We start from the raw sequence: 21,702 nt of genomic DNA on the forward strand, positions 1-21,702 counted from the left end.
GCTCACAATGAATGACCCGATCATGCATACCTGAACGGACGCGGCAACTGAACAAAATATACAGTTCGGAATGGAGGAATCCCGCATATCACATGAGGGATCGCGAAAAGAAATCAACTTCTTAATCTGTTGCTGGCTGCCGTGACAACTATACCGTCACAGCCTGCCCGCTTCACCGAAGTTGCCAGAACGTTCCCAGAGATATTCAACTGCAGCGACGATCTGACCGTGCATACAGGCTTGCGCAAGAGCGTGGCGGGGATACCTCTCATCCTCTAGTTAGCGCGCAGATCGGTAATATAGAGGGCGAGATCGTTGCTGATGCTGCGTGTAATGATCATGCTGTGTAGTTCGGAACTGCATGACGAATGCGCCATGGAGTGCCACAAGGTCTCAGTAATGGGCGGAGTTGCCGAGGCAAATGAGATGCGGGCAAGATTGCGCTGCGTAGAAGAGAAGCTGCGGCTGTGACGCGCGGGTAGAACGTGTGTATTAAGGGAAATGAGATCGGAGAGAGGTGCGGGACGGCTCAATGAGATGGGTTGACACCTGAGAGCAGTGAGACGTATGGTACAGAGGGGTGAGTCAGCGTGCGGCTGGCAAATGGGGGGACGAACAGCAAGGCATCCAAACAGCCAGCTATCGGAACAGCGACCATGCTGCATAGAAACGTATGCGCTTGGACGATGGGTCAAGGAACCAGCAAAGTGGCGAAGAGGGACAAGCGCGAGGGCCGTGACGGGAGAGAGACAGCCACAGAGTCGACGGAACAAATGCACCGGCGAGTTCTCCAGGAAGACTGGAGAACGATATTTTCTAAATGGGAGTTTGCAAGTGATCTCTCACAGAGACATCGGAAATGCGTTGGACGTATGTGTGATTGAAATGCCAGCAAAAAGGGCCTCAAACCTAATGGTAGAGTAGTACCAGCTCGCACTGTGATAATTGATTGTCACGTCAATGGGCGTCTAGAAGGTTTGTGGTGTGGCGCTGTGGTCAACGTCGCACCAATCTCAGGCTTGTCGCGCGATAAGCATGCTACGACTCCTTCGTCTCCTTCTGCTCGCGACCTTGTGCATCATCAGCTGGCTCAGAGCGGCCCCAGCCGACGCGCTTATACAGCGATTGTGCATCGCAATCTGCGAAAGACAGTGGATCGGCCCATACGAATAACTGGGCAATCCTACTACGCTCGTCGCGATGTTGGTTCAGCCATCGGCTGCGTTGTCTGGACTGCGAAAGCTCACAGAAATCTCATGGCATCGGCAGCACATGGCGAATGCTTCGGGGATGTACGTGCATGCCGCACCCATCAATGACACGCGACTCGGTGACGATGCTGAACGTGCAGGTACCGCACCGTGAAGATTCCAGACTCGAACATCGTCCTGATGTTCGCGGACGATGCGGCATGCAATCCGCGTAACAGTTCCCCGGCTGCGTGTACGCAAATCAGGGCCGGCATCTCGATTTGTATGGAGACAATATCGAGGTGGACTACAAGGGTTACGAGGTGACGGCCGAGGATTTCCTTGGAGTGCTGACGGGTACGTCGCCGCAGTCTTCGTATACTGGCAGGACTGAGTGATCACTTTGAAGAGTATGCTCTGTATAGGTCGTATGGAGCCTCCGTTCCCCGTTCGAAGCACCTGCTCACGGACGATCGATCGAATATCTTCGTTTACATGAGGGGTCGAATTTCTCAAGGCCCAAGACAACGAAGAGATCAGCGCGTTCAACATCGCTGATGCCTTCGACCAGAAGTGACAGAAGATGCGGTACGCCGGTCGTAGCTATGTCAATTCACAAAGCTTACGAGATACCGCTTGTTCTCAGCTACAATGAAATGTTGTTCATGATCGACACTTGTCAGGCCAACAGCATGTCCTCAGACTTCTACCCTTGCGACGGGGTCTTCTGATGTCCATGAGAATTCTTATTTTGTGAGTACCACCATCTGCTCTGAGTGTTCGTTCCATCAATTGTGCCCATTATAGCATCAGAATGATTACGAAACTGGTGTGGCCGTCATCGATTCATCGACAGTTTTACGCATTAATCCTCCATGGAGGGAACCAACAAGAGGGGCCAAGCATCAATGAAAGACCTCGTAGGTCTTCTTTGTAACTTGATTCGCAGAATGCCTGACGGTCTCCTCGCCCGGCGCAGTTCGACACTACAACTTCAAGAAGATCGAATCACACGCGGGCGTGCGCTTGGATCTCTTCAATCGTCTGCTGGAAGAGGCGTTGGTGACGAACTTCTTCGGCGGTTTAGCGCAGGCGGGATTCTTGTCCTCTGCGATTGACGAGCCGGGTTTGGAACGCGATGCCCAACTTACTTTCTCCGTAGAGACAGAGCATGAGTTCGACGTGGACATGCTATTCCTCGGACTTCCAACAGAAGCAGCAAACGGTTCTACTACTAGAGTGCTACCATTAGCTAACTACCCGAACCCGAAAGTCAATCTGGCGGTCATAATCACTCACAATTCGCATCGTACACGGGCCGCAGAGGCCAGAGGACTCAAGATACGGGCACGCATTGCATGGGTTGTTCAAGAACATCGTGGATCTATCATTGTACTAGTATAACCATCTGTACGAGAACCTTGCACGAAGCCACATCTAATGAGACTTATGATCACTTTCATCTTCGCCGACTTGCGGTACATTCTGAGAGAAACAGAAGACTGCACATGTCATAGTAGGCATATCAGGAAATAATGAAGGATAGAATCAACATGGACGATAGAACTAGAAGGACATTGTGCTCTCTATGGTGCTATAGATATCCGTGAAGCTGGGTATAAAGCCCGGTGATGGGGGTTGAACTATCATCAGCCTTATCACGCACAACACAGGTGGAAATGTGCGGAGAAAACCTGCGAGATGCAGCCGGTGAGATGGAGCATACGAAGGCTGACGTGCCACTCACAAATTGCGAGCAAACCATTCTCTCCGCTTACTCGCCATCCTCCCAATCCGACAGCATCTCTTCCTCGACTTCATCGTCCATCGCCTCTCCCTCGTTCACGTCCTGTTGAGCATCGCCGGCAGTAGCAACATCGTTCGCCGTGCTTCGCAGTTCAGCAACAATTTCGCCATGTTCAATAGACTCTTGCGGGTGAGAGCGATCGCCCTCCGGGGCTTGTTCGGTGCTGTTGAGGATGTTTGATTCGAACGACATGTTTTCGACGTCGTCTTGTGTCTGGACTCCACGCCGCGACCGGACGAAGGAGGGCGTTCGGGATTGTTCTCCGCGTGTGGATCGCGCTGCGGCTCGGACGTTGAGAAGAACACGAGAGACCAGGATGGGAATGAGTCTGTACAATTGTCAGTGTGTCATTGATAGAGAAAATATAGACGATTGCTTCACGAGTATTCCAAACTTGCGACGACGTTCACAACAGTCTGTCATATGCATCGTCGTGTGCGACAGAGTGATTAGCATCTTGCAGAAGATATGGTGTGGGTGGAAAGAGCATGCACTTACGGAGTTCACGAATGACAATACGGTCAGTAGCAAGTTCAGTAGCAGTATTGCGCTAAATATGATGCTTCAGGCATTGTCAAATTGTTTCCGATTCCATTACGCACGTCAGTTGGATTGTCCCTATGAGAATGGTGGAAACAAATGCTATTTGAGCTCAGAAATCCATAATCGCTGTCCGATACTCATACCGTCTCTGAGGAGCAGCGCTGCGAGCGGCGGATTCCTCGTAGACAGGATATCAGCAGTGGCTGGTCTATGGTCAACATATAGCTTGCGCCAGAGAATTACAAGCGTCATGGTGCTGGCGGCTACAACAAAGACGTCATTGGCTATCATCACTGCAGCGGGATTGTCAAATAAATGTGGAAATAAGCATCGTTGAGTTCGAACTCACATCTATTGAGAAACAGGTCAGCAAGTACGGGTCTATTGGTGATACTGGTTCACACACTTTGCAATGATACCTTGTGCTGAACTTGAAGTATAGGACTCGCTGCATATGGCTTTCCCATTAAATATGACCACAGAATATGATAGTTGGGCGAATTCTTCTCACCCTTTCGTCGTCAGTCAATTAAGAAAATGTCCTGACCAGAGGAAGCGTACCAGTGTAGGCATCTAAGACCACGTTGAGGACCGTTAACAATGCGAGGAGCATAACAGGTCGTCGGTCGCCACCTGTCACGGCGTATACTCGTAACATCGTAACCACTTTGCTACAGTGTGAGCTGTGGTGATTTGTCATGAAGTATGCAGCCTACCCTCTGAGATTATCGCAATGAAATCGAAGACCGCATTGTTCGCCATGACGTTCGCCATACAACTACGAGATAATAACAGTCAGATACGAACAAATATAGCGACAGGGAATAAATCACCTCTACAACATTAATATATCGAAGACGTATCAAATTGAGGTGATATTAAACAGCGTACCTTTACTGTGTAAAAGTTCATGACGGACCAGACAGAAAGGCTAGCATAGACCAGTGCAAGCATCCGATTGGCAAAGAACAACCATGCGGAGAACGATCGCTCGCCCCAGAACAGCTGGACCTCTTGGCCGAATGTTATGACATGGTCGAAGAATATGAGTGCTATTTGAATGGAAATCGTCATTGATCGGTCAGTAATAAGAGGGAAATGCCCGACTGGCCTGCACCAGCAATCAAAGCATAGTTTTCTTCGAAGCTGATAATACATCATTCAGTGCAGCACGTCTTGACTATGTGAAGAGACACACATTACTTCCACTAGAGTGATTGCTTCAGATGCTGCGAGAGACATGTTTAAGCAGAGAGATTGGACTATGGATCATGGAGTGATGGACAGTCGTCCTGTTTATAAGCCCATATTACCGATATACGGCAAAATCTATTCGTCTACCCATGGGTCCGGCAAAGCAGGCAGCGGCTCACAATGAATGATCCGATCATCCGTACCTAAACGGATGCGGCAACTGAGCGAACTACGCAGTTCGGAATGAAGGGATGCCGCATCTCACATGAGGGATCGCGGAAAGAAACCAAATTCTTAATCTGTTGTTGGCTGCCGTGACAACTATACCCTCACAGCCCGCCCGTTTCGCCGACACTGCCAGAACATTCCTAGAGATATCCACTCGAAGCGACGATCCGACCGCACAGACAGGGTTGCGCAAGAGCGTGCGGGACATACACCCTAATCCTATAGTTAGCGCGCAGATCGGTGATGTAGAGGCCGAGATCACTGCCGTTGCTGTGGCTAGTCTAATGCGCCGTGGCGCGCCACAGCGCAGTCTCAGTGATGGATTTGGCATCCGGCGGAGCTGCCGAGGCAGATGAGATGCGGGCGAAATTGCACTGCGTAGAAGAGAAGCTGCAACAGTGACGCGCACCGGTAGACGTGTGCATGAAGGGAAATGAGATGAGTCGGAGAGAGATGTGATCGGACAGTGGCTCAGTTGACATGGGTTTGCACCTGAGAGCAGTGAGAGGAGTACAGGGGGGCAATTCAGCGTGCGGCTGGCAAATAGGACACTAACAGCTAGGCATCCATACAACCAGCTACTGGAACGGCCACCATGCTGCGTAGAAACTTGTACGCTTGCACGATGGGCCAAGGGACCAGCAAAGAGGGGCAAGCGCAGGCAAGCGCCCATAGACCTCAGTGTAGACTGTGAGAGGCGCTCAACAACCGCGCAACAAAGCCTCCTCGCGATCGAGGGATTGAACACAGAGATAAGCTGCGTACACGTAAAGATGAGCATATGATATCTTCTTGTTCGGACTGGAACTCTTCTGACGACCAATGTTTCAAAATAACCCAGAGGAGTTACCGGCTGTCCAGCAAAAGGAATAGTCGTCAAGTCTGTCAAATTAATTTCTCTCTGCTGAACCATCTCTACAAGAAGCACATCCATCAGCCGACAACATGCGTATCCAACGTTCTCATTGACAGCGTTGTACTTGCACAACAGCATGCGCAGAGTCATATGGGCGAGCTCCATCTCACGAAAGGTCCACATATTCACTCGCTACCTTGTTATCGTGCTCCCGGGAAGAATAGCAACTGTGTTCTATCACGCAAGCTTCATGTACGACATGGTCTTAACGGTATGACTCGCGCGGCCGCTGCCACTTCAAGCATGCTCCGCTCCTGCACGCCGACTCACATTTGTAGACCGTTTCTTTCGGAAGAGATCATACCACATCAGGACACTCAGTCTGCTTTTTTTGGTTTGTCATAAACCGCTGCAGCACGTCCTCAAAGCACCTTCTCAACCATCCCCAGACCCTCCTCCTCGAGTAGCTTGCGAATGGGGTCGCAAATCTCCTTCGTGTACGGCGCGTGCACACCGGGCTTGCTGAGCACACCGTCGAGCACGAGCTGCACAGCAATACCACAAGGGACGCCGACGGTCGTCGCCATCGCCGAATCGCCGAATGGTACACCATACGCCTCCAACGTAGAGGTGATCGTGTCCTAAAGCATATTGTCAGCTGTCCGTGTGTTTCAGCAGATTGATATGGGGACAAACCTGCTTGCCATCCGCCCACTCGACGAAGAACTTGTGCTGGAGGATGACGAGGTCCCGCTCTCCCTCCTCGTATTTCATTAGCTTCTCAAGCTGAGCGCAGAGGGTGTCGAGCAGGTTGGCATCACGCGGCTGAACCTTTTCTGACGAGAAAAGTCCAATCCACTTCAGGCCCGAGATGATGCGGTTACTCTCGGACTCATCAGGGAACGAGCAGAGCTCCTTAACGCGCTTAATGAGAGTACTATGAGGAAGTCAATGAGCAAAGTGTGTTGGCCAGGATAGAGTATCGGCTCGCACCTTTCACTAGCATCGCTGGCGCGAATAGTCTTCTGCATAACCTCTGCCCACGTCAGACTGTCATTCAGCCACTCCTTCGGGCTCATATCTAGCCAGCCAAGCTGCACGAGTGCCTTCACGAACTCGGGGAAGCCCTGATAGCGCAGCGTGCCGCGGATGACCGTCTCTGCCTCTGGGATGCGATACCACTCTCGGAACGGAAGCGAGTTGCGGTTCGGGTACGCAACGTATGCGTACGCAGGAGTGATAAAGTATGGCTTCGCATGCGCCATCAGGTCCTTGCCGTCGATGTTCACCTGCTGCCCATCCGCGAGGAACGACGCTGAGTTCAGCAGGGCGAGCAGGGCACCGCGTGCGGACCACGAGAACTTGTATCCGAGCGGGTTGCCGCAGCATTCAGGGGCGGGCAGGCCACCACAGTAGGAAAGGAATTTCTTGACCTGCGTGGCACGTTAACAACAAAGCTCGAGCACATTCAGGACGGCTCACCTTGCCGCCCTTGGCGTGCACCTCATCGATCGTCTTGATGGCGTAGAGGTGGTCGATGCCGGGATCAAGGCCGATCTCGTTCATGACGACGATGCCGGCCTTCTTCGCCTCCTCCTCGAGCTCGCGCATCGCTGGGTTGACATAGCTTGTTGTCACGACATGCGTCTTTCCCTTGATGGCAGCCTTTATGACCAACGCGTGATGAATGTACGGGATGAGCGAAATGACGAGGTCATGCTCCGCGACAGCCGGTTCAAGAGCCTCCGGGTTGGTCGCATCCAGAGCGATTGCGGTGGTTCGTGGAAGATCGCCGGCGAGGCTTTGGGCGGTGGCAAGGGTACGGCAAGCTGCGCTGATATGAGAAACCCATCTGGCTTTCAGAGACGATCACGTACCAATGGTAAGGTGGTTGGCAGGATCTCGGACGACATACTCAGCTGCAGGACGGGCGACCAGACCACTACCGAGAAGGAGCACCTTCTTCGCTGGTTTGCCCGTATTCTGCTTGCCCAACTTCGGCAGGATGATCTTCCTCTCCTCCACCAGCGCACGCCCAAACTCGGGAAGGACAAACGCTGCCTTGTGCACCTCGGAGTTGTAGTAGCGCGTGGGGCTCACCTTGCGCACGGGAACCTTGACATTGCGGCCGGCCTCCTTCGAGCACACGAGAAACCCGATTTGGCCAGAAGGGTACGTGGGGATCGTGGTGAATGCGTACTCCGCGACGGGGAACAGCTCGCGCGTAGTCTGGCGCAGTTCATTGATCAGTGGCAGGTGCAGCCAGAGGCACTCAGCCTGGGTCGAGATGTGTCCGCCTGGCGTGAGCGCATTGTAGAGCAGCTGGAAATATGGCTTTTGGAAGAGCGATTCAGCGGGACCGACAGGATCCGAGGAGTCGGTGATGATGACATCGTACGTCGAGGCGTTCTCCTTGAGGAACTTGAAGCCATCGCCGACGAAGACGGTCACGCGTGGGTCGGACAGAAGGGCGGACATGTGAGGGAGATACTGCTTGGAGACGCGAATCACGGCCTGCCCGGATTGTCAGTCCTGCAGACTTCAGATGGATTCGAAGTGCAAGATCCGAGAGGGTTTGTCGTAGATACTCAGTACACACCTCATCGATATCGCAGAGCACGACGTTCTCCACGGTGTTGTGCTTGAGAACCTCACGCACAACGCCCCCGTCCCCACCGCCAACAACAAGCACCTTTTTGGGGTTCGGGTGACTGGCAAGAGGGAGATGGGCGATCATCTCTTGATAGCTGATATACAATTTAGAATCGTTCTCGCAGCAATGCGTCAGTTACACGTACGAGAATTCATCACGCTCAGTGCATTGGATCACACCATCCAAGACGAGAACGTTTCCGTAGGTCTCCGACTCAAATACGAGTACGTCCTGATAGAGAGACTTTTCGACGTGGAGGATTTTCTTGACCTTCAGGGTCATCGCCTGCCCAGGCCATTGTGACGAAATCTCCCGGAACCAGCCATCTACAGCTCATCAACGTAAATGAAACATGCGTATTTTCGATAACTCACCCCTAACAGTGCGATGTGTTAGCGGTGCCATTGGAAACGATGAGCAAGGAGGAGAGACCGAAGTTTTCGAGTCAAAGGAGATAGAAGGAGATCAAGATTCGCGCTGAGATCGCCGATTAGATACTACACGATCACGAGATCGCGACGCGTCCGCGGTCATGGCGTCCGCTAGACTTGCGCTGCGAGAGTCGATGGATGCTCAGGCTGCACATAAATGCACTCTTTGCAGGGCGAATCATGTATATCTTACTGCTGTGTTCCGTAATAATAATCATTGAGTGTTGACAATATTCGGATATATATACGTACCTCTTCACCACTCCCGCCGCCTCACAGTCCCACCGACAACGGGACGCCTGATGCCCGATGTGTTGCTGCAATTACAAAATTAAATTGCGCTGAAAGCATGGCGTTGATCGGTGGCACTTTGAAGTCGCAATAGGTCGCAATATAGATGCTCTGAAAATGAGTTGCTGCCCTTCAAGTGCGTGGGAAGATTTCCCCACCGGCGATGTGACAACGAGTTGTGACACAACGCGCGTACTGTCGCGTCACGTCGCGATCGCCACTTTGTACTTGTCTCCTTACTCGTGCTCAAGACAACCATGATTGACGACAGGCTCCGTTCGCGTCCAGCAGCCTCTCAACACTCTGCGACGCCGCAAGCCCGCAACATTTATTTGGCCCTCACCGTCGAGCACCGTGCGGAGCTCGATTCTATTTGGCGAGCTGATCATCGAGTACCTTCTGTCGAATCCCGTCGTGCATGGGCGGAAGCGCGCAACATCGACCCCGGAAGGGTGCACTCATGGTTCTCAAAGAAGCGGAGCAACGCTATCAAGGATGGATTGACGGTGTCCGAGGGATCGTATGAGCTCCCTGCACGAGGACCTGCGAAGACCCATGAAGGTAAGAAGAAAGCAACGCCGAAGCATGTGGTCGTGAAACGAGAACGATCGTCGTCTCCGGTGCTATCGATTCCTGCTCAGAAAAAACGCAGAGTGATCTCGAGCAGTGCAAAGCAGAAAGCCGCCGCAGTGAAGATAGAACAGACTTCCGACGATCGCATCCTCGACCGTACTCGCTACGCGCCTGTACATGTCCGTCATACGCGCGCGCACGACAAGAACCCCCATCCATACTGTCTCACCTGCTCTGGGTTCGAGTTTGCTGACTCTATGCGCTGTTCGCCCTCTGTATTACCGTCGTCTCCTCCGAATTCTCTGCCTAGCTCTCCCGCTTTTCCAGAACTCTCGACGTCCTCTGACCCGCCCTCTTCGGACTTTGACTGCCTGCTCACGCCTATCGGATCTGAAGACGAAGTTCTCGAGATAGTAGCATCGTCCCCTCAGCGTACTCAAGATGATCCCTCACACATATATGCGGCAAATATACAATCCAGTGCTGACTTCCTGAACAAGGTCGTCGAAAAAGACGCATATATGCCGCCCGCAGGGACAAAATTCAAGTCTAAAAATCAATCTGCGCCTTCCGAGCATACATACAGTGAATCTTTGGATGATTCGGCTGACTCTGTAGCTGCCGTCCTTCCCCCGCGCCAGAAGCGCAAACGCATAACATTTGACAATATCAAGCCCTTCCGCGCTGACCCCTTCTGCTCTGCTGTGTCTGGACCCTCTCATGCTCCGTATTCTGCGTCTATCATATCTGCTGGTGTCGTCGCTCATGACTCTTCCAACTCTAAGCCTGCTCTTCCGGCAACTTCCGCTTCATATTCTTCCTCAATCAAAATGAGCAACACCCCATCCCATGCTCAGCTCGAGTCATCGCAATTGGACGCTATTTGTAGTTCTGCTCTGTCCAATGAGAGCACTTCACACAGGTCTGCGTCGTCGTCTGCTACTGGGCCGCCACGGCACGCAGTCTCCTCTGCATTACAGAATGACTTAGGTACGCATATACGTTGCATTGTGTGATCGCTGACGACCGTGCCTGCATCAGAACCAACTGCTCAGGAAGGCTCGAGCACTGGCAGAAATCAAGAGAGATTCTCGCAGATCCCTGTAATTAATCACGTCCCAAGCCCATCCTCAACCAGTGAACGCCCAATTGTGCATAGTCAGCACGTGGAAGCTTCTCCTTCGCCTGCGCATGCTCACCATACTGCCGATTGCAACGTCCACTTTGCTTCTGCTTCCGGAATGGCCCGTCGCTCTCCTGTTGGTGCCTCTCCTAATAGTGCTCTGTCGCGCAACGAATGTCCGCCTAGTGTTTTGACGCAGCTCCTGCCTAGTGCGCTTTCTCGTGTTGATTCTACTGCTACCCTTCCTCTGCGTAGTGTCGCTTCTGCTTCCGCTTGTATCACTGAATCCCGTCCTGCTGCAAACCACACCAGTTTCGCACCAATTGCTAGAGATGATGCGTCTGCACGGTCTATTGCTGATAACTCGAATCTGATCGCTGGCGTTGTACCAATGGAGCCTGCAAAAGTGCACAAGGTTAGTTCGACTTCGACAACGATTGGCGCCGCAACTTCACCGATCGTACCTATCCTTCTCTCTGCATCTTCTTCAACCCGCAAGTCTGCATTTGTGTCTCCAGCTCGCGGGCCTTCGGTCCCTACTCGTACCATATACAACCAGGATGCTGACCCACTGCTGAGCAAGGACGGCATTTATGTTAGTAACTTCCTTGCAACACATCTATACTTGCTGACTGATTTTGCGTGCGATGCAGGCCGCTGGAAAAGCGAACGCGACAGATCTGCACCGCCGTCATCTGCCGGACAAGACTGTTAATATGGTGAAGCAGGAAGAAGAGGAGCCTATATTGCTTTTGACCAGACAAGAAGAGGAGGAGTCGAGCGCTGGCGACGACAACAGTACGCCATTCCCCGTGCTACGTGTTGTCGAGGGCGCTGCTGAACATCTGTGTCACTACGAATGATTTGACGCATCACAGTACCGCTGTACACGGTGACTCTCCGTAAAAAGCAGCATATGAAGGCAGTGAAGACGCAGAAAGGCAAGAAGAAGGCGGCCACTATCAAGGTGAAACAAGAAGCTCTCGACGAGGCGATGAAGGCAAAAGTGCAGTCGGAGCAAGCTATCAAGGTCGCAGGTCGTAAACCGAAACGGCCTGCGCAGGATGCACAGCCGCAGGGTAGATATTCATTTCATGTCAAGCTTTGGCTTTCTATTCTTCGTCAAAGACTTTTATTGTTCGCTAGATACGCTGTCCGGCCTAATGGAAACAGTACTTGATGCCGTCCGCGAAGGCGCGAAGGACATTGCGAACACCGGAAAGAAGGAAGCGACGACGAGAGTGGATGAGCGCAAAGCTGCAAAGTCAAGGGCCTCTGGATTGGTGAAAGAAGGAGAACGAAATAGAGAGAAGACTGCTGGTGCGTTCCGCGTTTCTTATCGGTCGGCCAGCGGTATCATTGTGCTCGCACGCACATACGAGCAGGTGCTGAGAAGCAGATGGTGCCGACAACTGCGGGAAAAGGACCGCCGGCATCAAAGGGCAAGGAAAAGAAAACCGCTAAAACATCTGCAGCCCCACGCGTGAAGACCAAGAGAGCTGCACCTGTGACTGATGCATCCTTGCTGAATGGTATGCCCAATGCTCATATTACTTCAAGACATTCACCAGACTTCTTCGAATGCTGTAGTTCGAATACCGCGTCTGAAATGTCCTCGGTCTTTCAAGAAACTTCTGCCCTCTCAAGTGCACCCACCTCGTCCATTTAAGTATTCCCCGGAGTCGCTCAAAGTCTTCAACAACATTGTGTGGGAAGAAGATGAGTTCGAGACGATGGAGCTAAGCGCTATATGCCAATTGGCTGTAGAGGCAAACGACGAAGATCCGCGCACAGATGTGCTAGGTCAATCGTCCTTACTGGTTATATATCCTTTGCTTACGATGGCGTCCGTCTAGCGCCGTTCTCTCCGTTCACACCGCCGTCCGTGGACTGGAAGGATGACCTGCACGTCCACCTATACGCAGACGTCGGCTTACCGGTCTACTTGCTAAAGGCATTGGGACTGTCTGAGGGGATCGCGCAAGAGTGGATTGATGCGGCAGAAGAGGTCAATCGCGAAGTCGGACTTGTAGCTTAGCATAACCGTCATGTGGTGAAGAACAGGATATCTGCCACTCTGCGCGTGAGACAGGGTCACCTTGCCATCGCGTTAGATCCGGATAATAAAACGGTTCCGTATGAGCTGTGTGGTAGTCTCAGGTTCATGCCCTTGAGTTCTTGTGCCCTCGCGATCGTACAAGTCCTACAGGTCCCGTTACCTTACATATATATCCTTCCAGCGAACCTTGTCCTTGTAGGCTTAGCCATATCGTATTCGAATTCGCTCGTCGCAGACGCGACTATAGTCTGCGATCCTACGTATACTTTGACAAACAACTACGTGATGCACGTAATAGAACGTCTGCCAGGAATCAAGAAAACTTGATCAATCTACAGGTGTGTCGGAACACATCCTCATGCCAGATAAGCATCAGCACCTAGATGACTGTTGCATCGCGATGCCAGATGGTAATGATCTCCCCTCAATCCTGCCACGCTATCGGTCCTCCGTGACCTATCTACATGTACGACCGGCAAGCCAAGGCGAACCTTCATATAGGTGTGACGCCGGTCGCGTAACCGGCGTGTCAGGCAAATAGCGTGAGAGATCATGGCTGGCGAGCTGCACATTCTGTTGGTCAACGATGACTGCGATCGAGAATTACAAGCTTCCGTGGCGATATGGATCAGATCTCGCAGGCTCAAGTCCGTGCGTCAAGGTAGGGACACTGGAAAAACTTGCGGATAACACAGGCTGGTATTGACAAGCCCAGTGGTAGAACCTGATGATTCCGCCACGCTGAGCATTAGTAAAGGTCAAACAAGCGCTAAAGGATAGTTACAAAAATAGAGTATGAAAACAAATACAGTTTGCAAGCACCACGAGCAAAAACGAGCACGTAGCTCGCTGAAAGCGCGGATAAGCCCTGCCGATGAACGCCCGAGGGACGATATGCACTGCACATGATGCGTGAGCCGTTGAACTTGAGTTTGAGGCATTGAATATTGATATTGAGGGCTCAGAGTTCTCGATGCTGGCGCGGCGGGTGGCGAGCCGAAATCAAGCAAGCCCTAGATTTCAGCGAACTCTCTGAAGGACGTAAAAGATCCGAATCCTATTAGTGCTGATCATGAGCAGACGGAGGAAAAGAAGAGGAAGGAGTCAAAGGACTAGTAAAAGACGAGTGACGCGTCGTCCCTCCATAAGATGGACGTGAATAGCACGTGCTGTGACATGACGCGTCCTTGGATCACCTATCCTCTAGCGGAGGCGTCGCGAGCGTTGCAGAACGGTCAACGTTCCGGTGCTGAGTATGTGCTACCACGGAGAAGAGAGTTGGACACCGTCATTAAAGACGTGGTACCGCCATGGTAAACCATTTATGGGTGACTTAGGGCCCTGCTGACGTGCCGCATGAGAATTGCTGGAGTACTCTTCCCGTCGGTAAGAGGCTTTTGTAGGGGCCTTTTTAATGGGCCTCTGCAGCATGCCAGCTGGCATAAGTAATTGCAGCCTCATCGCGATGCAGAACCCATGCGGCCTCGATTGAAGCTCGATTCAATGAACTATTACTGGTAGATCTGAGACTGTTTACTCACGACTGGTGTGATTCAGAATTAAATCACCATCCACATGACTCTAATGCACAGGACCCTCTTGTCGACCTTTGTCAGGTCTTGCCTTGCTAAGGATTGCAGCATTCACGACGGCATACGGACTGTCGCTCCATCACAAAAGATATCCCGGCCGCGCAGCGCATCAAGGTACATCTCAGCACTGTGCTCTTCCTCTCCTCCTCCTTTGACGGTCTGCTGGGACGAAGAGAAGACTGCGCACGAGCAGCTCGGTACGCAACATCATCCGCCAAGCAGAAATCAGGCTGTGGTATGGGGGGTCGATCGGTGCACTCACAGATGCCCATAAGGATCCTCATAACTTTCGAGACGCACCACCTTGCTATTCACGAAGTGAGGTCGAGTCCGTGCTATGGTACAATATCTTGCCTTCTAACGTTTGCGCCTATGACAGCCTTACACTGTACAGTGCGTGTCTTGTAATGAACAGGCAGCTGATGTAAAGTGCCACTACTGACGATAGGATGTTAAGTCGGTTAAGGAATCTGCTGTAGGGAAATCAAGCGCGCAAGCGGCTCTCGGCGCGGTGCCCACACCGGGTTCAACAAAACCATACATGTGGGTCCACCATTTCATGGAGGCAATCTCTCGCAGTAAGTGGGGACTGTAATGGTGGGATCCTTCTGCCTATCCTCGACTCCTGTTTATATTGTTGATAACGCGCAGATATCGCATGGCTTTTTTACTGGTCGATGGGCGACTCTGCCTACGGGAAACACCTATCGCCCCGGCCACAAATGCAGAGATTCATGCTTTGGTCGAATCAATCATCAAAAGCTCCGAGGTCCGTCACTGAGGCTAATCCATGGCCATGCACATGAGCTGCTCAGCTATTTCATTGCAGGGCATCAGGTCGTCTTCTATCTCCACAGTGTGCGACTATCTGAGAAAGGAACTACATATTGTTCGCACATTTCTGGAGCTGCCCGGTCTGCAAGCTCCTGGAAAGGAGCTGGAAGATTTGAACGAGTACGTTGCGGAAATGGCGGGTATACATGCATATATGTGCCTCTGATGTTGTAGGGCTCCCGTCCTAGAGCTCTACTATATGCTCAATACGTTGTCGAATCGATTGCCCAAATGAACCTCTTGAAGCAAGCTTTCGCCAGGCGAAGATTGGCATTATCAATAAATGAAGTCACGTCTCTAATCCGCAAAGCCAGGCATGCTATTTCTGTAAGCAAGACATTTCTCTTGCCGCGACCATGTGCCATGGTGAGATGCAACGCTTAGATGTATATGATGGTTCATGTTCTAGGATGCTGTTCGTGAGGATTTCCCTCTTCGGTACCTTGTGGTATGCTTTCACGCACTTTAGTCGTCGATGTATGCAACGGATGTGACCGATTGACTTCTCATACGTAGCCTCGCGTATTGGGCTTGGACGATGTGCAGATTCGTCGAAAGTTGCGTCCACTTGGCGGCGAAGAGCAGGAATATGATATAGAGGAATATCATGCGAGATGTGCGGGAGAAGAAAGGGAAATACTGCTCCGTGTTGGTAGAACGGCGCAGGGCAGACAGGTGTGTACTTGACACCCTCAACTCGATTCTTTCTCGCTGATGGTCAAAACTTCCTGGCAGGATGTCAACTGGCATATCGACTTGCTCAAGGCTCTGGAAGATTCGCAGTGAGTGTATTCAATGAACATTATGACCACAAAAACTTCTGATGCCTTACGCAACCTCAGCGTTTTTAGTTCCGATGCATCTCTGTTGCTTGGTTACAGTCATCATGAGAAGCTATACGCATTATCCTGTATGTGGTCTCAGCCGCTCTCCAAGCATAACTGAAACCCATCTTTTCGCCGTCCACCAGTCCCGTCAGAAGCTCTGCTGAAGAGCGACGTCCGGAGACGGTCGTACGTCGATCGTCTCCTGCTTGCTATTCCTTATGTATGTATATTCACTCCATTCCGACAATGCTGTTGCGCTGACATCTGAGATGTGACACAGACGTTGACAGTTCAGGTAAGCTATTGAAAGCGATACATATCCTTCTGCTTTCCCGATCATTCCGCAGCATTTACAATATTCACATGACCAACAAGGACCTGTGGCTGACCCGGAAATAAGGAGCGACGGGCGCAGTGGAGGCACGACTGTCGATCGTATACACAGTTCTGCTTCACCGCGATATTATACCAGAGTGACCTATACCTCACCAACGTTCGCCCATTACAGATTAATCCCAGTGCCGGGGTCAGGTGCAACAAACGACACGAGTGACCGAGGAAGAAAAACAACTCCACAGCCAGACAAAATTGATCAGCTTCTGCGGGTGAGCCATGTATACGCTTGCACAGATTACGAGACTGAGCTAGAAGGATACACATTACTCTTTCGCTCATAGCTATTACTGTCAGATACCGCATCTACGGCTGACGAGACCTCCAACAGAGTGTCATCCGAAAAGGTGATAGATGCAATGTCATCTCTCGAGACCGCTTTCATGCAGTCGGTGATAGATCATCTTAACAATGTGCGTGAAATTACTCTGTAATCACTTTTTCTTACTCGACGGGTCGCAATGCTGTGGAAGCGTTGATATTTCGGTCTGATGAATGGATTTAATGTGAACATTCAGCTCACGACTGGCTCGCTGCAGATCCTCAGCCGTCTCTCGCCATCCAGTGGTATGCATGCGGTCACGTCTCGTATCTTGCAAAAGTTGTGTGTGCGAATGGAAGCACTCCCGAAGATGCTACATCTCATCGAAGCAGAAATCCACAAGACGAGCGATAAACCGCTCGGCAATGGTGGATTCGCGACTGTCTACCTAGGTCAATATCGTGAACTGGCGGTCGCATTGAAATGCTACTACATTGCTGACAAGACTAGGGCCCAAGCAATATATGAGGCAAGATTTCCATCAAAAGCACCGACACGTAGGAATAACCCGTCTCACATCACGTAGATATTTTGCAAGGAAGCCCTTCAATGGAGACGTTTGCAACATAAGAATATTACGCCATTTCTGGGAGTTACTACCGTCATATCGCCTCTCTGCCTTGTGAGCAAGTGGATGAAGAATGGCACCATAATATCCTCTCTTCAGAACAATCCAGACTTGGACCGCTTGCCATTGGCAAGTGCAATAGAACTGTCGTTTTAGTGCAGCTTGTTGATCTGATTTCATCTGTGTAGCTTGTTGACATCGGAAAGGGTTTAGAATACCTACACTCATTCCAGTTTGTTCACGGGGATTTAAAAGGAGTGCGTGCCGATGTTAACTTTGCGATCGTTGACCTGACTGCTGTGGGTCGGCAGGAGAACATCTTGATCGACGAGCACTCGCACGCTTGTCTATGCGATTTTGGTGTTGCTACCGTAATGTACGATCCTCAAATCATGCAGGCTGTCACCAAAACTCGGCAATCAGATGGCACAACTCGTTGGCAGGCGCCGGAACGTCTTGACCCGGAAGAATTCGGCAACGATCCCGACTACGAACCATTCACAAGTGACATATATTCACTCTCGATGGTGGTATGGGAGGTAAATTGTTCTGCGTAATCCAATCATTGGGGCAAACTCTCCCACTCATGTGGTTACAGATATTCGCCGGTGAAATCCCTTTCGTTGAATTCCAGTATGAGGGGACAGTCATCAACCAGGTACTCAACAAGGGTAAACGACCTTCACGCACGGAGGATATGATAAAGCTGGGACTGACCGATGATATATGGGCCATTGTAGAGGAGGGCTGGCGCACGAACTGGCGTGAACGTCCGCCTCTGAATCGCATTCTGGATGTCTTCACACATGCAGCCACGTCCCGCAGCGTTTTAGCGCATTAGGTGATGCATTGTGTTCGACAATGATGTGTGTCTACAAGCATAGTCATTCAGATATCTGTGCTGCTTCGGCTGCTGTCTGTCACTCTTGGTTCACTCTTGATTTCATTGCAGTACGTGCTGGTATTTAGACTGAATGGAATAAACCTCTTTTTCAGACAAAGTGGAAGCCCAGATTTGAGGCAGAAGCTCAACTGCATACACTCAATGGCTACTATGGAGGCGTTATACCAGCACAGGTGGTCCAGCGAAATCCTGTCGCGAAAATCGAAGGCGGGCAAGTTGAATATAGTACGCGAGATCTCTGAGATAACCCAGTAGTACCAGACAATCAATACTTAGTCTTGTTAACGCAACTGGCGCTTGAAGTCGATTGTACCTATACCACTGGCGCTTGTTCTTGATTTCCATGCTTGAGCTTAAGATTCCGTATCACCTTCGTCGCGCAGAATTATAACTTCATTCACGAGCTGCAATGTTCACGTCGCAGGATCGTCGTTTCCGATCCACTCCCATCGATGGGTATCCTACACAAACGTCCGATCTTCAGGCTTCCACCGAGGATATATTCATCCAGCAGCTTCCCCTGTCTGCTTTTGAGGGCGGAGCGAGGGCATCAGCACAAGGACCGACGCTTCATCGGGACTTGCATCTCCAGCTCTTGCTGCGAAACCTGCTCCAGGGCTTCCCGCAACGATATACCTCTCAAGATGCTAGCCAACCTTGGTTGTTATTCTGGACGCTCCAGGGTTTCAGTGTGCTTGGCGTAGCGTTAGATGATAAAACGAAGAAAAGGTATGTACCGAGACGGTTACCGTGGTTGCGGATGCTTGTAGCCTCTAGCGCGAGTCCTATATCGACTCGTGCACAAGATCGTCCCAACAAGTTCCAAGTTTCAGGGACTCTCTGATAGGTTGCCTTTGGTAGGGCCAGAGAGACCCTTCTTGCTCTCCAACATCCAGATGGCGGATTTTCCGGTGGACCAGGGCAGGCAGCGCATCTACTGCCGACGTATGCCGCCGTCTGTGCCTTAGCCAACGTCGGACAGCCGGGTACGGGGGGCGCTTGGGACGATATCGACCGGTGAGTACGTTTGCAGTTGCATTCACCGCTTCACTGAACGCGCACGAAGCAAGAAGATGTACGAGTTTTTCATGTCTCTGAAGCAGGAGGATGGGTCATTTCTGGTAACTCGCGACGGGGAGGTGGATGTTCGGTACGTCTTATGTGAGGCCTGCCTCGATACGCGCGTTGATTGATATGCCTTTAAACATCTCCTGTGCCCTCACTATTTAGAGGCTTGTACTGCCTCCTCTCTGTTGCTACTCTACTCAATCTTATGACTCCGGAGCTTCTGGCTGGCATCCCCGAGTTCCTTGTTACTTGTCAGACATACGAGGGGGGTTTTGGGAATGCCTCTTTTCCAGAATGGGCTTTTGAAGGGGGTGAGCGTCGCAGTTCTGTTAATGGTGTATCGCACCTGTCGCTTTTTCTCTTCCCCCTTCGTTCGCAGTGCAAGTTGGAAATCCGTGCTTGTAACTGACAACGCTATACACCTTAGGTGACAACGGCGTAAAGTATGATCCTTCGGCACCTCGCCCCGTTCTGGGCGAAGCGCACGGCGGATACACGTTCTGCGCATTGGCATCATGGGTGCTCATCCAGCCTTACATCCATCTATATTATCCTACTCCTTCTGGCTCTCCTCCTCCATCTATCAATCTCCGCGCGCTTCTGCGCTGGCTCACACACATGCAAGGAATACCTATCGAGCTTGGCGGCTTCAAGGGGCGCACGAACAAGCTCGTTGACGGGTGCTACAGCTGGTGGGTTGGCGGCTGCTTCGCACTCGTCGAGGCCCTCTTTGGTCCATCACCAAGCGCAACGTCGGCTTCTTCTGCATCGCAAGAGAAGAAAGACGCCAATACGGCCGCTGGGGAAGATGAGGCGTGGGATGACGTCGACGGTGAGCGGTCTGTGTATCATGTTGTGATTGGACGGGCTGATAGTGGAAATACACGTAATCCGACTGGTTCACGATGCCCATGCCCATCCCTGACATGTGCACGTCAATATTGCGTCTTTATACCTGCATACGACTGACGCCTGTCAGATGCGCTTATGAACCGAGAAGCGCTCCAGGAGTATATTCTGTATGCCGGACAGCATTCTGCAGGAGGGCTGAGAGATAAACCGCCAAAGTAAGCGCTTTGCCATGTCAACTAATGATGCCGATATCCTTTCGGGTGACCACATGCGATATTGGAGGCGAAAGATGCCTCTTCATTCATAATGCGCGTTTACCTTGCATCAGCGCCAATTCGGTTCTGCTGGACTGCCTCAACTGTCCAATTTGGCGTTGGCACCTCGCGTCTGTGCTTCTGCTGTTGTGTTTACTATTTTCGTAGACCGGCGGACTCGTACCATACCCTATACTGTCTCGCAGGCCTCTCAGCGGCGCAACACCGGGTCACACCTGTCGCAAGCAGGAAGAAAGTTCTATTGCAGAACTGGAAAGCAGACGAAGCGAAATCGAGGGACGGTACGTATCCCTTCTCCCAGCTTGCTCTGTATCTGAATAACGTTCTATTTTTCTTCGGTCATGAATTACTTGACATGCGTCGTTTCCACGACCCGTGCCGAACGGGACAACTCTTCTAGGCACTGCAGTGCAGTTGGCGTCTGCCGATGAATTGGCACGATTGGATGAATTGCGGAAGGAATGTTTTGCTAGCGCGCTGGACTGGCTAGAAGACGAGGGCGCAGATATATACATAGGTGGGAATGCAAACCGTTTGGTGAGTCTCTTCCCTCGCCCTCCGGACTTACGCCGCCGAGTATCTGGTGATCAAGGCCAATGCGACGCCCCGTCGTGCCTAGCCACCATGCTTGCGCGCTTTCATTGACAGATCTGACTGTCCCTCTGATGCGTGGAATGTAGAACGCGACACATCCGCTGTTCAACCTCACAGTGACCCATGCTGAGCTCATGATGACACATTTTTATGGGCAAAGCGTGCCGCCGCACAGAGCCAGGTGAGCTGCGGCGGCGTGATGCTGCAATTTTGACCCTAGTAAGTAGCATTCTACTGTGCTTGATCTCATGTCTACACATATTGACTGGCGCCGTCGGCACTGCAAATTCTCAATACACACAGGATCTTACTCCGAGCTCCGGGCTGTGGATTGTTCGTTTGCCGGACACAACTTCGCTATTGAAAAGTCACTACGTCCTGTCATAGTAATGTGATGGTCTCTATGTTACGTGTACGTTCAAATATCAGCTCATCTGACCATCATAATATTCAAAACTTCGGACGTTATCGACGGACGCGGACATTCCTGGCATCTGCGCGCGTCTATGTGATAGATGCGCCGAT

The 21,702-nt window shown here is 51.4% G+C and overlaps 8 protein-coding genes across 8 annotated transcripts; 6 read left to right on the forward strand and 2 right to left on the reverse strand.

The window, feature by feature from the left end:
• Window positions 1–1,315: 1,315 nt before the first annotated feature.
• LAESUDRAFT_813258 (uncharacterized protein) lies at window positions 1,316–2,594 on the forward strand (the record flags this gene model as incomplete). The annotated part of the gene is made up of 3 exons (XM_040914468.1): window positions 1,316–1,351; window positions 1,430–1,547; window positions 2,140–2,594. The coding sequence occupies 3 exons, from the start codon at window positions 1,316–1,318 to the stop codon at window positions 2,592–2,594; spliced, it is 609 nt and encodes a 202-aa protein (XP_040763438.1).
• Window positions 2,595–2,911: 317 nt separating this feature from the next.
• On the reverse strand, window positions 2,912–4,918 carry LAESUDRAFT_211050 (uncharacterized protein). The gene is made up of 12 exons (XM_040901594.1): window positions 4,739–4,918; window positions 4,652–4,686; window positions 4,432–4,592; window positions 4,257–4,318; window positions 4,174–4,206; window positions 4,102–4,113; window positions 3,972–3,988; window positions 3,684–3,803; window positions 3,600–3,615; window positions 3,496–3,547; window positions 3,379–3,413; window positions 2,912–3,325 (listed from the first exon to the last, which is right to left on the reverse strand). Exons 1-12 carry the CDS (start codon window positions 4,780–4,782, stop codon window positions 2,965–2,967), a joined length of 948 nt encoding a protein of 315 aa, XP_040763439.1. The 5' UTR covers window positions 4,783–4,918; the 3' UTR covers window positions 2,912–2,964.
• Window positions 4,919–5,810: 892 nt separating this feature from the next.
• On the reverse strand, window positions 5,811–8,921 carry LAESUDRAFT_813259 (saccharopine dehydrogenase). The gene is made up of 8 exons (XM_040914469.1): window positions 8,846–8,921; window positions 8,617–8,797; window positions 8,418–8,565; window positions 7,696–8,332; window positions 7,301–7,647; window positions 6,812–7,251; window positions 6,515–6,755; window positions 5,811–6,459 (listed from the first exon to the last, which is right to left on the reverse strand). The coding sequence occupies exons 1-8, from the start codon at window positions 8,874–8,876 to the stop codon at window positions 6,241–6,243; spliced, it is 2,244 nt and encodes a 747-aa protein (XP_040763440.1). The 5' UTR covers window positions 8,877–8,921; the 3' UTR covers window positions 5,811–6,240.
• Window positions 8,922–9,450: 529 nt separating this feature from the next.
• LAESUDRAFT_655183 (uncharacterized protein) lies at window positions 9,451–9,738 on the forward strand (the record flags this gene model as incomplete). The annotated part of the gene is made up of 1 exon (XM_040904540.1): window positions 9,451–9,738. A coding segment is annotated over one exon (288 nt), but the record flags the coding sequence as incomplete, so codon positions are not given.
• Window positions 9,739–10,789: 1,051 nt separating this feature from the next.
• LAESUDRAFT_211105 (uncharacterized protein) lies at window positions 10,790–12,358 on the forward strand. The gene is made up of 4 exons (XM_040901596.1): window positions 10,790–11,484; window positions 11,543–11,687; window positions 11,768–12,209; window positions 12,275–12,358. The coding sequence occupies exons 1-3, from the start codon at window positions 11,008–11,010 to the stop codon at window positions 12,067–12,069; spliced, it is 924 nt and encodes a 307-aa protein (XP_040763442.1). The 5' UTR covers window positions 10,790–11,007; the 3' UTR covers window positions 12,070–12,209; window positions 12,275–12,358.
• On the forward strand, window positions 12,180–13,028 carry LAESUDRAFT_211103 (uncharacterized protein). Its single transcript, XM_040901595.1, has 3 exons — window positions 12,180–12,421; window positions 12,480–12,692; window positions 12,746–13,028. Exons 1-3 carry the CDS (start codon window positions 12,289–12,291, stop codon window positions 12,925–12,927), a joined length of 528 nt encoding a protein of 175 aa, XP_040763443.1. The 5' UTR covers window positions 12,180–12,288; the 3' UTR covers window positions 12,928–13,028.
• Window positions 13,029–16,741: 3,713 nt separating this feature from the next.
• On the forward strand, window positions 16,742–18,483 carry LAESUDRAFT_211136 (kinase-like protein). Its single transcript, XM_040901597.1, has 7 exons — window positions 16,742–16,806; window positions 16,879–17,007; window positions 17,134–17,385; window positions 17,443–17,613; window positions 17,673–17,741; window positions 17,796–18,023; window positions 18,083–18,483. The coding sequence occupies exons 2-7, from the start codon at window positions 16,954–16,956 to the stop codon at window positions 18,323–18,325; spliced, it is 1,017 nt and encodes a 338-aa protein (XP_040763444.1). The 5' UTR covers window positions 16,742–16,806; window positions 16,879–16,953; the 3' UTR covers window positions 18,326–18,483.
• A 232-nt stretch (window positions 18,484–18,715) lies between these two features.
• Window positions 18,716–21,640, forward strand: LAESUDRAFT_726630 (terpenoid cyclases/Protein prenyltransferase). The gene is made up of 10 exons (XM_040909070.1): window positions 18,716–19,117; window positions 19,250–19,405; window positions 19,455–19,538; window positions 19,619–19,767; window positions 19,884–20,288; window positions 20,436–20,523; window positions 20,731–20,864; window positions 20,984–21,120; window positions 21,264–21,396; window positions 21,481–21,640. The coding sequence occupies exons 1-9, from the start codon at window positions 18,798–18,800 to the stop codon at window positions 21,360–21,362; spliced, it is 1,572 nt and encodes a 523-aa protein (XP_040763445.1). The 5' UTR covers window positions 18,716–18,797; the 3' UTR covers window positions 21,363–21,396; window positions 21,481–21,640.
• The last annotated feature ends 62 nt before the right edge of the window (window positions 21,641–21,702 follow it).

This window comes from Laetiporus sulphureus (assembly GCF_001632365.1).
Source record: "Laetiporus sulphureus 93-53 unplaced genomic scaffold LAESUscaffold_24, whole genome shotgun sequence".
Lineage (NCBI taxonomy): Eukaryota > Fungi > Basidiomycota > Agaricomycetes > Polyporales > Laetiporaceae > Laetiporus > Laetiporus sulphureus.